Source organism: Periplaneta americana, chromosome 16 (assembly GCF_040183065.1).
Source record: "Periplaneta americana isolate PAMFEO1 chromosome 16, P.americana_PAMFEO1_priV1, whole genome shotgun sequence".
Lineage (NCBI taxonomy): Eukaryota > Metazoa > Arthropoda > Insecta > Blattodea > Blattidae > Periplaneta > Periplaneta americana.
The window spans coordinates 189,635,454-189,648,909 of NC_091132.1; the positions used below are offsets into that span (position 1 = coordinate 189,635,454).

The 13,456-nt window shown below is 37.2% G+C and overlaps 1 protein-coding gene and 1 non-coding gene across 3 annotated transcripts in view; both read left to right on the plus strand.

The window, feature by feature from the left end:
* Positions 1 to 4,451, plus strand: part of LOC138692268 (ankyrin repeat and protein kinase domain-containing protein 1-like) — a 30,872-nt gene extending 26,421 nt beyond the window's left edge. For both annotated transcript variants that reach the window (XM_069815428.1, XM_069815427.1), the window contains one exon: positions 2,309 to 4,451. In XM_069815428.1, the coding sequence (XP_069671529.1) occupies positions 2,309 to 2,764 (456 nt within the window). In that variant the 3' untranslated portion in view covers positions 2,765 to 4,451. The remainder of the gene's footprint in view (positions 1 to 2,308) is intronic.
* A 7,228-nt stretch (positions 4,452 to 11,679) lies between these two features.
* Positions 11,680 to 11,842, plus strand: LOC138692308 (U1 spliceosomal RNA). The gene has a single exon (XR_011330060.1). It is a non-coding gene; the product is annotated as a U1 spliceosomal RNA (small nuclear RNA).
* Positions 11,843 to 13,456: the final 1,614 nt, after the last annotated feature.

A 13,456-nucleotide genomic window follows, 5' to 3' on the forward strand; every position in this document is an offset into this window, starting at 1 on the left:
ACATTGCTGCAATTATCGTTACTGCCATTTGCAGTGTTACTGTCATTAGGTAATATTGATATTACTGCCAATGATACTGTCACCTGTTTTGCCATTATTACTGGATTTAATACCCCTTGCAAACCATGCACCATATATCCTTATTCCCGAGGGGGTATTCATTTATTGTCATTTTTAGTTACTACTGACAGTTTTATTGTTACTACCAATCTGCTGCTGCTGTCATTCCTACCTCGTGCTGATAACTGGATGACACCGTGCGCTATATCCTCTCCTTCTTACATACTAGTCCAACTTTCAATTCGCTGTCTAACCACAGTCTAATACTTACAGTCGCGCAACTCATACGTATAAAATATGCCAACATTTGACAGCTGGCGCGACAGTAGCCCTCTAGCGGCAGGCAAGTTAAAAGTGTGCACACGACATATGATAACACATCAGAAAACGGGTTTTGCGTAATTTATTTTATATTTTTATGCTATACAGTAAGTGTATATGGTTCTTATTAATTTTACTTCAGAATCCTAGAAGAATTTCACACGCAGTTAATCTACAAGTTTCAGAAGCTGGGAATAAACGTAATTCTTTCTGCTCCTTACAACTGAATCATGCCCCTGATCACGTATCATGGTTTAAAATAATATAATTGTTTGTACGTGGACGGTTAATTCTATTCATTCCTAAATCTATTTATAAACCATTGGAACTCTATATTTCCTGTGACAAGAGTCAAAATTGTAGGGCATATCTCGTAGGGTACATCGCATGGTGAACTCCTCTCCCTATTTCCTGAGAAATTAACTATTTTCCATACCGCAAATTGGGGTAAACTCGGCCGCTGAGGTAAACTTAAAAATAAAAAAGGGGAAGATTTAAACCTTAATTTGACAGACATTGATTTATGAAGTTCATTATTTTTTCATTTTTTTATTATTATTTTGAGTCGCTAATAGTGCTGATATTATGGTTTAAATTTTTATGGAAACTTTACCGCATTTTACATTACATTTCCAGTTTTCACACATAAGCTTAATTTTAACTTACCCTACGTTTATAATACGTAATTTACATGCATTTACTGTTATTATGACGTAGGTGAGAATAAATGAATACACAAGTTTGTTGAAAAAATTGTAACTTCAATTAACTCAGAAAATGTAGGCCTAATTTTATTTTCAGAGCAGAAGTGGTGTAAGTCAAAAATGGGTAATGAGGGTTAAAGTAAACATTCTCTAAAATACAGCGCAAAGTAGCAGTTAATATTGAATTTATTTAAACTATTAGTAGTCAGTGAATAGCAATAAGGATATATTAATTGCTACTTTGCGCTGTATTTTACATAATTTTTACTTTAAACCTCATTACCTAATTTTGACTTACACCACTTCTGCTCTGAACGGCTCAAATAATCACTGGGAATGTAAAATCAACACCAATAACAATCATGCAAATTATTACAGAAAAGATTGCTTTTTATATTAAATTTAAAAAGGCTCTTTTATTTCTTGAGAACTTAATACGTCTGCCACATGAATCTACACCAACACATCAGAAATTTATCGACACAGTCTGGATTTATTCAAGAAGTGAATATTTTGCAAAAGGATTATAATACGCCATGAATTCTTGAAACTTTAACACCATAATTCCTACTTGAATGCAACATAACATTCAACTTCTGAAAAATATAAAGAAAAAAAAAACACGAATACAAAAGTTATGGAATTACTTGCATTAAAAACTGTAGATATATTATCCAAAATCGGAATGGTTACACATTTACACATGATCTCTGCAAAACAATAATACACTATACTGTAACAGGTATTTACTTTGTTTTTATTTAAACACTCCTTCCTGACATACAAATAGGTAACTGATAAGTAATAATGTTTTATAGAACACAATACGTAGGCTACCTACAGCGTGGATTATAGGTTATGACTGAGTTATGATTTTCTCTTGGTCTTTAGGGAATCTGAAGAACGACAAATTCGGAGATTTAAACTTGTTGTTACTGCAATTTTCGTCATTGCACACATTGCCTTTATTCCGACGCATGATTAAAACGTTATTATAACATCTCGCATCCCTTTAAAGCACGTGCTGGCTGTATCAACCCTATGACCAGTGCCTTGCCTGCCGCTTGGGCGCTAGTGTCGCGAATGTTGGCAAAAAAAGTGTTGAAGTTGCGCGACTGTATGTATTAGACTGTGGTGACACCATGCGCTATATCCTCTCCTTCTTACGGCCTAGTCCAACTTTCACTTCGCTGTCTAACTCCAGATTGTTTTGTCTGCTGCAGGATTGTAGAGCTGTAGTTTTGCGGCTCCTGCGAGAGGTCGGGGCCGACCTGGAAAGGGCGGACTGCTCCGGGAGGACTCTGCTGCATCGGGCAGCGGACCAAGGAAGCGCGGACGCCGTGCAGGTCCTTCTGGACGCAGGAAGCGCCGTGAACGCCGTGGACTCCGCCGGCTGCACACCCTTGTACCTGGCAGCACAGCGAAGCCACCAGGATGCGTGCAGGGCGCTGTTGGCTGCCGGGGCGCGGCCGGATTTGAAGGCACGATCACTTGGCTGGACTCCACTGCACCGTGCAGCATGGTGGGGCCACGCCCCAGTGGTGCAGCTGTTGCTACAGCATGGCGCTGAGAGGGGGTTGAGGGATCAGCAGGGACGGACTGCCCTAGATCTGGCTCGGGAGTGCGGGAACAGAGAAGTGGAGTCCTTGCTGTATTCCAGAGTCACCCACAACGAATGAGTTGTTGGGCCGGCATACTTGAATCCAATTGAATGAGCGTCCGCCATATCTTAAGAGACCAAAATAAAATCGTCGTGGTGATCAAGTAAAGGACAAGAAGCAGGAATAATTTAGTAATTTATAGTATAAGAGAGTAAAATCTATTTATTATTTAGTGTGCTGTACAATATTTTATCCATTACTGTTATCTAAATTTGATTTTAAATTGTATGTATGTGTATGTATTTATCAGTGGCGTAGCGTCAATGTAAGCTAAAAAGCTCAGCTTCCGCAGTTAATAATAATTTCATAATAAACATTCAGTCTATGGACAAAATTATTTATTAATCTTAATAGAATCTATATTTACGCGTTAAATATTGTGATGCGGCAGCTCAGGATGATTTGTGATGCAGCAGTAAACAAGAAGCCTACACACACCAGCTTCCAAGCAGACTGGTTTCTTACACTCATTCTTCTGTGTAACCCAACCCGCAGATTTTCCATCCCTTTCTAACTAAACTATCTTGGTCGCAAGGCTATCAAGAAGCTAGCTTTTACATTGAAAATAAGTAGTTTTCGAGTTATCCCTTTTCATGAGTTGTGTTCAGTTGAAGTGTTAGTGTGCATTGTGGCTGATATAATAAATAACGAGTGAAATAACAGTTCCTGACACTAATTTACTTGAATTTTTAGGACAATTCTATTATCAAGACTGACTTACGAACAAAAGTGTGATCTAAAAACAAATGACCGACTCCCTTGCTGTCAATGAAGGACACAACCAAAAGACAGACGCATACTTACGTAATGATACTAATATTGTGATTTCTCTAACTATGACAGGGAGTGAGCTAATGTTATACGTATACGTGTCTATTTGTTAAGAGATATGTGTAAACCGTGAAATCATATTTTACTACGTACCATTTGAGGTCATGCCTTATTTGTGTTACTTACGAGGTTCCAACCAATCTTCGACTGCTGACTTGACATTGACTACTATTTATTTTAAGACTATGTTTTTGCAATACGTTTTCTCATATTGCATGAAAGACAACTTGAATTAGCTTCCCCTCCCTGCTCAAAATTTCATGCTACGCCACTGGTATTTATTCACACTGCAATGGATATATACCCGGTGGCAGTGGTATCTAATTACACTCAATAATGATAATAACAAACTTAAAATGAAAAATACAATTAATAATAATACTAATAATTAATACTAACAATAATTAATAATAATAATAATAATAATAATAATAATAACAACAACAAAAACAACAACAACAGGGAATATCCTAAATTAAATTAAACGATCACTTAAAATAACATTTGAAATAAGTCTAATTTGTATCTTAAACCTAAGTTCGAACTAAAACCCACGAGTATGCTATGTTCATATCTGCACAAGTACCTTTCAACATTACACTCATTTCGCTGTCAACTCACTCACTGCACTGGAACTACGACACATTTCACTGATTCTATCCTGATTTCACTAACACTTCAAAAACATTTCACAAATGTAGGCCTTTTCTTTGTAATGTGTTGTTTGCGAAGAAATTATAAGTGAATGAATGTATTTTATTGTTGCTAATGTGTTTGTTTGTCAAGGAGAGAGTGATTTAGAAATTGTAATGCACAAAAAAATTAAACACTTTTAATTCATTGCTGTAAATAAAGTTATTGTTTATGTTGCTAAGGTCTGTGTAAGAAACATCAGTTTATATAAGCACTCAAAAGCGAATTTTTTTCATAAGAAGATTTAAAACAAAAGACATGCATAATTACATATTAAATAAAAGAATGACCGATATATATTCAGCAATATTAGCTAGTTTTTTTTTTCATCACAACGCTGCGTTGCTGGGAGATTGTTTATCGTTTGTCATTTGTTATTTGGCGTGTTGTACTTACAATACGCCTTGAATTTTGCGGATTTTAAGAAAGATTATGCTATTTGTGGACTGAAGAAGATGGAGTTTCAAGTGGAAAGATACGAACTGAACGCTTCCGACGTATTCTTCTGTTTGAGTTTAATAGAGGTGTAAAGGTAGCGGAGACGGCTCGAAACATTTGTGCCGTTAACGGGGAGAATGTCATCGGAGAAAGCTCTGCAAGAAAATTGATCTTTCGTTTCAACACACAACACCCGATATCAAAATTAGTGTCCATCCACAGAAGATGATGTTATGCATCTGGTGGGATAAAGAAGGCGTCGTGTGGTACGAATTACTTCCCAGGAAAGTAACCATAACTGCTGACGTCTTGCGACAAAAATTGAAGGAAAACGACCGGGAAGACTACATCAAGTGCTGCAGCAACACGACATTGCACGCCCGCACTCCTCTAAGATGACGAAAGCAGCTCTCTAGGAGTTTGGTTGGCAGGTGATTTCACATCCCGCATATTCTTCCGATCTTGAGCCCTCAGATTTCCACCTTTTGCATTCTCTATCCAAAAATCTTCAAGGGAACTCTTTTGATAACGAATATCCTTTAATATATTTGCTTGACGACTTCTTTAACTCCAAACCAGCAGATATCTTCAGGCGCGGAACCGAAAAACTATCCCAGCGTTGGCAGAGAGTATAGATAATGTAGGAGAACATATTACTGATTAATTTGTCTTCTATTCATCTCAAAACCTTTTGTCACAGCGAAAAAAAAGAGCTACGAACTTTTGCATCAACCGAATACAACAATACACTGCAATTAAACACATCCAGCATTACAATACTTGTAATGGATGAAAATACACGGAACAAAAACTTGCACATATAGGGAAAAAAATACAAAACTACCAAACATATTGTACACTACATGTTACAATTTACAGTCGGATATGAAATCTTCAATAAGTAGTTCTTAAACTCGTAATAAAGTTAGGAAAATATTCTGAAAACTTTCAGTTCCTTGGATTTTACAAAGTATTTACTTCTCATCTGTCTAGATAATTCTGTAGTTTTTTTTATAATTAGACATGCCAGCTTATAGTTGAAATAAGATGAGTTTTCTGTACCACATCTAAAACCACTAATTTTTACCTACTACCTATTAGCAACATATATCCTCTTATTGAGGTTCTGGCTGATATGTACATCTATTATCAGGCAGTACACCTCACTTGACGATATGTGTCAGAGGAAGAACAATTCGACGGAGTTACGCAATAATAGACCAAGCGCCAAAAACCTGTTTTCGAGATATTGGCCATTGAAATAAATGTTTTTTTATAAAACATTTTATGCAAGAAGTATTATAACATTCATACTATTACAAAAAATAGCACAAATAATACCAAAAAAAGGCTAACCGATTTTTAATAAGACACCAGCAGTTGAATTAATATTTCAAAGCAAAATAAATAAATGAATTTTATGCAATAAACGAATTTTTCCTTTTAAATAGCAGCAAGATTCAGATATCGCATTCTTGATTTCTTCCGAGTTAAATTAGCCTGCCATCAACAGATTTGTGCAAATATCTCATTTTTTCTTCAAATTGTCGGTTCATTTATTATTCCGTAACTTCGTCCAATTATACGATGAAAGAGTAATGGAACGGAGAAAAATTCTCTCCGGCGCCGGGATTTGAACCCGGGTTTTCAGCTCTACGTGCTGATGCTTTATCCACTAAGCCACACCGGATACAACCCCGGTCATACGATGAAAGAGTAATGGAACGGAGAAAAATTCTCTCCGGCGCCGGGATTTGAACCCGGGTTTTCAGCTCTACGTGCTGATGCTTTATCCACTAAGCCACACCGGATACAACCCCGGCGCCGGAGAGAATTTTTCTCCGTTCCATTACTCTTTCATCGTATGATGACGCAGAATATCTGCATGGAAATATCATATGTACTTCGGTACATTGAAATAATATATATTATATGCGTAAATCACTTCGTGATTTAAGACGGCGCTTATTCCGTCGGATCCCGGCCAACTAGTCACTCATAACGAGTGCACCTTAGCACATGTGTGGACTTCAGTCCTACGTTCATAGACATCTATGACGTAGTGCAGAGGGCGGCCACTAGAGGGAACCCAAGAGTTGGAACTCAATCAGAGACAATTCTGTCCGACGCCGGGGTTTTATCCGGTGTGGCTTAGTGGATAAAGCATCAGCACGTAGAGCTGAAAACCCGGGTTCAAATCCCGGCGCCGGAGAGAGTTTTTCTCCGTTCCATTACTCTTTCATCGTATGATAGCGCAGAATATCTGCATGGAAATATCATATGTACTTCGGTACATTGAAATAATATATATTCGTCCAATTGTTTGAACGATTTGAAGTTTGACTAGTGTAGTATGTAGGTGGTCGACGATGTATGCAATGGAGGGGGAAAAAACTGGTCACCTTACTCCATTATCTCCTGGCCTAGTTACCTCGTAAGTGGTGCCTTGTTGGTATCGGTTGTGAGGTTCAGATATATCTTCGGACAGTTGACTAAACAACAGGAACATATTAACTTAATTGGAATATAGCTATAATAATTACTCGACAAAGGGCAAAGAATTCATTCAGACTTACTGTCTTTTAAGCAATACGGTATTAATTTAGTGAAAATCTGCTTCACTTGCTTTCCTCTTTTCTTCTCAGACCTTTTCCTGTAAACGTGATGAACTGTACAGGCGAAAGATTGTTTTAAAGTAAATTTAAGAATTGAGAAATAATCAGATTCAGTTATGGTTCCATATCAGCAAACAAGTGAAGAAATTAAGAAAGTCAACAAACTAAACACCTCTGTCAAAACTTTTTACACCAACTTTTTTAAACATTTTTTTTTTCATAGTAACATATGAAGAGTTCGCGGGAAAAACGATGAATGTCACAGTTTTTTTAAGGTTGATGTCATTATCTAATTCAATGGATCACTACGAAATTTAATGTTGTTCTTATGAAAAATGGTAAAAAGGAGAATTATCACCACGAATACAGTAATCCTTTCCTTTATTTGCTATAGAAACAGCACTACATCTTGCAGCTATAGACTCAATTAGATCATTATCTAATCCTTAACAGAAATGTGACATTCCCGCGAACTCTTCATATCATTACCGTATTTAATCGGGTTAATTTCCATCTTCTTTGTAAAAATTCGGAGGCGAATAATTTATGGGAGGACGTTATACGATTAGTATAAAATGTCGGGAATAAACTAGTCATAAAGTTTAACAATTTATCAATTAATTAAATTAATACGTACCACTAAACAATTTACAACTGAATAGCCGCCCAGAACGAGGTTGTAACCAGCAAATTTGAAATTCTTAAAAAATGTGGAAAAACACATTGTGCTGTACATAGTTTTAATTTTTTAGAACAAGGTTGACAATCAGACATGTGCGCTGATTTTAACACGAGCACAAGCATTACGCATAGCGCATCATTAACGACCATTTACTTACTTACAAATGGCTTTTAAGGAACCCGAAGGTTCATTGCCGCCCTCACATAAGCCCGCCATCGGTCCCTATCCTGTGCAAGATTAAGCCAGTCTCTATCATCATACCCCACCTCCCTCAAATCCATTTTAATATTATCCTCCCATCTACGTCTCGGCCTCCCTAAAGGTCTTTTTCCCTCCGGTCTCCCAACTAACACTCTATATGCATTTCTGGATTCGCCCATACGTGCTACATGCCCTGCCCATCTCAAACGTCTGGATTTCAAGTTCCTAATTATGTCAGGTGAAGAATACAATGCGTGCAGTTCTGTGTTGTGTAACTTTCTCCATTCTCCTGTAACTTCATCCCGCTTAGCCCCAAATATTTTCCTAAGCACCTTATTCTCAAACACCCTTAACCTATGTTCCTCTCTCAGAGTGAGAGTCCAAGTTTCACAGCCATATAGAAGAACCGGTAATATAACTGTTTTATAAATTCTAACTTTCAGATTTTTGGACAGCAGACTGGATGATAAGAGCTTCTCAACCGAATAATAACACGCATTTCCCATATTTATTCTGCGTTTAATTTTCTCCCGAGTGTCATTTACATTTGTTACTGTTGCTCCAAGATATTTGAATTTTTCCACCTCTTCGAAGGATAAATCTCCAATATTTATATTTCCATTTCGTACAATATTCCCGTCACGAGACATAATCATATACTTTGTCTTTTTCGGGATTTACTTCCAAACCGATCGCTTTACTTGCTTCAAGCAAAATTTCCGTGTTTTCCCTAATCGTTTGTGTATATTCTCCTAACATATTCACGTCATCTGCATAGACAAGAAGCTGATGTAGCCCGTTCAATTCCAAACCCTGCCTGTTATCCTGAACTTTCCTAATGGCATATTCTAAAGCGAAGTTAAAAAGTAAAGGTGATAGTGCATCTCCCTGCTTTAGCCCGCAGTGAATTGGAAAAGGATCAGATAGAAACTGACCTATACGGACTCTGCTGTATGTTTCACTGAGACACATTTTAATTAATCGAACTAGTTTCTTGGGAATACCAAATTCAATAAGAATATCATATAATACTTCCCTCTTAACCGAGTCATATGCCTTTTTGAAATCTATGAATAACTGATGTACTGTACCCTTATACTCCCATTTTTTCTCCATTATCTGCCGAATACAAAAAATCTGATCAATAGTCGATCTATTACGCCGAAAACCGCACTGATGATCCCCAATAATTTCATCTACGTACGGAGTTAACGTAGAGTAGAGTTAACGACCATTATTCACGAAAAAGTCAAGTTATGGAAAATGAGGGTTACAACCTTGTTCTGGGCGGCTATTCAATTCGAGTAATTAAGAAGACTTTTACAGCTTTTTTTTTTACAGTTGTATGTCAGTTGTAATGTCGGTAGCCTGATCCCGAATAACCACGAATCATGGTGTTAAATTTCGAGCGTAAAATATTCCTACGAAAATTAACTTATTAATTACATATGAAAATAAACATACACATATTTTACGTTCTAATACTTCCATGAGAGAACAAATACAGATCATCTTCCGTATCATCACAGGAATAATTTACATTTTTCACTGTAAAAGGGATAGATAATGACTTCGGCTTAACATTCACAAAAGACGCTCTTGTAGAGGAAGTGTGTGTTCGTATTTTAATGTAAGATGAGGAAATTGCACGAAAAAAAAATCGAGAGATTCGTCCTAATAATGTTGAGGGGAGATAACGCGAGTAAATACGGTGTTTATAAAAATCATGTGATGGATTATATGGAAAGAATCATTCACATCTTCTGCAGTGGAGGGTGAAGTTGCAGGATTGAGAAAGTCATCGTCAGAAGTTAAGGCGTTAGGAGGATGGAGAGAGCATTGGAAACGTTTCACTGACACCACATATTTCAGTAGAAACAAGAGCAATTGAGTCAAAATCATTCACATGATCCTCTGTCTGTCTGTGGGCATAGACTTTGTATCTGTAGGCTAGGTTATTTTACGACGCTTTATCAACATCTTAAGTTATTTAGCGCCTGAATGAGATGAAGGTGATAATGCCGGTGAAATGAGTCCGGGGTCAGAACCGAAAGTTACCCAGCATTTGCTCATATTGGGTTGAGGGAAAACCCCGGATAAAACCTCAATCAGGTAATTTACCCCAACCGGGAATCGAACCCGGGCCACCTGGTTTCGCGGCCAGACGCGCTAACCGTTACGCCACAGGTGTGGACCGTTGAATACATCTTTCCCCGCACCGAGTATGGGCATCCGTTCCAAAATCGGTGGTGAAACAAAAAAAAGTAGCAGAATTCCAAATTCCTACAGTGACAACACTATGAGCCGCAACTGAATGCTAATGTTATTAATAGTCAGGCATTGAACCAATAAAATTTGTACGGCTACGCCCAATGACTCTACAGCCCCTCGTTACGGACATGCGCGCGTCGAAATTGCGTATGATATTAGCCTGCCTTGCTGTCTCTCTCAGTAATATCTCGGCATTGAGAGGAGCTATAGACCTGTGAAACCACTCGTTTGATTTCTTTTAGCGCGAGTTATGCAATATTGAGTTGATAATAGGCACGTACCGTACATTTCGAGTGAACCATAATCAAATTCACTCGGGAGGTTCATTAACAGCCATTGAATTCTACATAATCATCAATCTCTGTGGCCACTCGTCTTCGATTGCCGATATCTTCTCAGAAATAGCGGCAAAATAATATTCGTAAATGTCTGTCTTCATTATTGTTAATTTCAATCTCATAAGGTGGATGTCGGGCAATCTATGGCGAATCCTCGGCCTCATCTCGCGAATCGTTAAATAACCAAGTACAAAAACCATATCTAGAACTTAACATATGCCGTTCAGTGTAGTAGGCCTATACATGTTTTGTAGTAATAATAATAATAATAATAATAATAATAATAATTTATTTTTATTTATTTATTTATTTAGAATATTAACGTGCAAAACAACAGCACAAGGCCAATTACAGTTTAGCACGATACAGAACAGAACAAAACAACAAATGATGATGAGAATGAATGACAGAAAATGGCAGTGAGATGAAGTACAAACAATATAATAGTCTACATGAATAATTGATCAAATGCAAATAATAATAATAATAATAATAATAATAATAATATTAATAATGATATAAATTGAGGTTTTTCGTTTGTGTGATTGCTGGATCAATAACGGGACAGCCGTGACGGAGCTAAGAATAATACTGAAAACTAGACCACAGAACTAGCCGCTAGATGGCAGTGTCTATTTAATTCATATGAATATTATAAACGTTTAATCATAATAGCCGAGAATTGTAAGCAAATTATGACAACCTACATTACGTTCAACAAGAGATACTTTCACACAAAGCATGCATAAGGATTTTCGATTGTATTTATAAAAGTCAATTAAATATCAATTAATTATGAAGAGACATCCTGTGAGTAGTTGAACGTAGGGTAGACATAAGAGGGCTGAGTGAGGATACCTCGGCATACTTACCTGGCGTAGGGGTTACCGTGATCATGAAGGCGGTTCCCCCAGGGTGAGACCCTTCCATTGCACTGCGGTTGGGTTGACCCCTGCGATTGCTCCAAATGTGAGTAACTCGGGCGCGTAATTTTTGGTAGTTGGGACTGCGTTCGCGCTGTCCCGGTAATTTTTTGTAGATGAGAGTTGTTTATGACTTGTAATAGTAGAATGCTTTTAATTTTGGTATTAGTAGGTCTAGTGTAATCGTGGTAGAGAAATTAGCATGTTATACTGCGACGTCTCCAAAAGCATACTCGCGAGTAAGCCACTGAATGGAACCGAAGCCAGTACGTAATGAGCGCGCTCTGCCTCACCCATCCCCACCTGTACTGTATACTCTTGTGTTCATGCGCAAACAAAGAGCAGTGGCGGACTGCCATTATCATTGTGTTGGTCGGAGTGTTCCACCGTTTCACAATGTCTTCTGATCATGGACGTAGTACATTCAAGGATTAAAGGGAAGAGAAAAGTATTTTCGTGTTAGTGGGAAGAATATGAAATCTTTAATTTGTTCGAAAAATCTTAAGAGTGTGTTAGAATTCAACATGTGAGAATAATTTATTTTGGGACTTCTGTATAACTGTTGGTTACATAAAGTATATTACGATACGTTTACACTCAGTTTCGCAAGATATACTTACAGTTTTCGCTTCATTTTAGGTCAAATACATACAAATATTTTGATAAATTTGAAACAATAAAATACAAATCACACACGTCTTAAAAAAAAAAATACTTCTTGTTAGCTATGTTCTAATTTGGAATATTGGAAAATCAATGAAGCCCTTTACAGAATGAGCATTTGTAAAATCGTTCATACAGAATGTCTTCTAGATGTAATGCGAAATGAATTATTGAATATTCCCCAATCAAAAGTAGAAGCTTCCTAGTATGTCAAAATAATATACAAATGTATGATATTTCTTATCCTTTTGATATTATTTGTAAACATAAGAGAGACCGCTCCCATCTGTTGAGGTACGACTCTCTCCCCCTTCTCTACAGCACACTGTGTTCGGCGGGCAGCATCGGGATCACGACTGACTATATGCGTTTTGGAGACCTCTGTGTTATAGGATATTATGGAGTTTTAAAAGTCCAATATTTTTGCACATTCGTAATTTTTTTTATTTAAATTGATAATAAGAAAATCGCGCACTGTGGAAGAATAAAAATAGTTTGGGATTACGCACACTCTGTGCATATAATCTTTTCGCTGTAAGAAAAATCCTAATGTAAACAATAGCACGTGATTGAAGTGAGGCTTCATTGGCCGCTGTTTGGCGCCATAGATTCTCAGTACATGTTCTCGCCCACTGTTGTACATTCTGTTTCATGTTAAACATTTCCCGTTATTCGTCAAGTAGGCCTAACCTCACTACTACGCATTCGTTTGCTGAGGAAACATTTACTTTATAATTACTGCAATTAAATTATTTTCAAGTCTTATGTTTTCACAATGGACAGTTGAGGATACAGAAGCCATACTTCGGTACTACGTGCTTACGTCAGCATCTACGAGCTCAAGTGACGCCAGCTTGTTACAAGAACAGACTACCTCGGTATTACTGTTGGTATTCATCCGCGTTCATAGTACATAACAAAATATAAAAGTAGCTTTTCTTTTACACAGCGTTTTACACATGAGTGAAGTTAAATGTTTCATCATAATTAACAACTAGAATTCAATTTTTTATTTCTAAATAATACAAGATTATGGTTTCCAAATACGAACTATA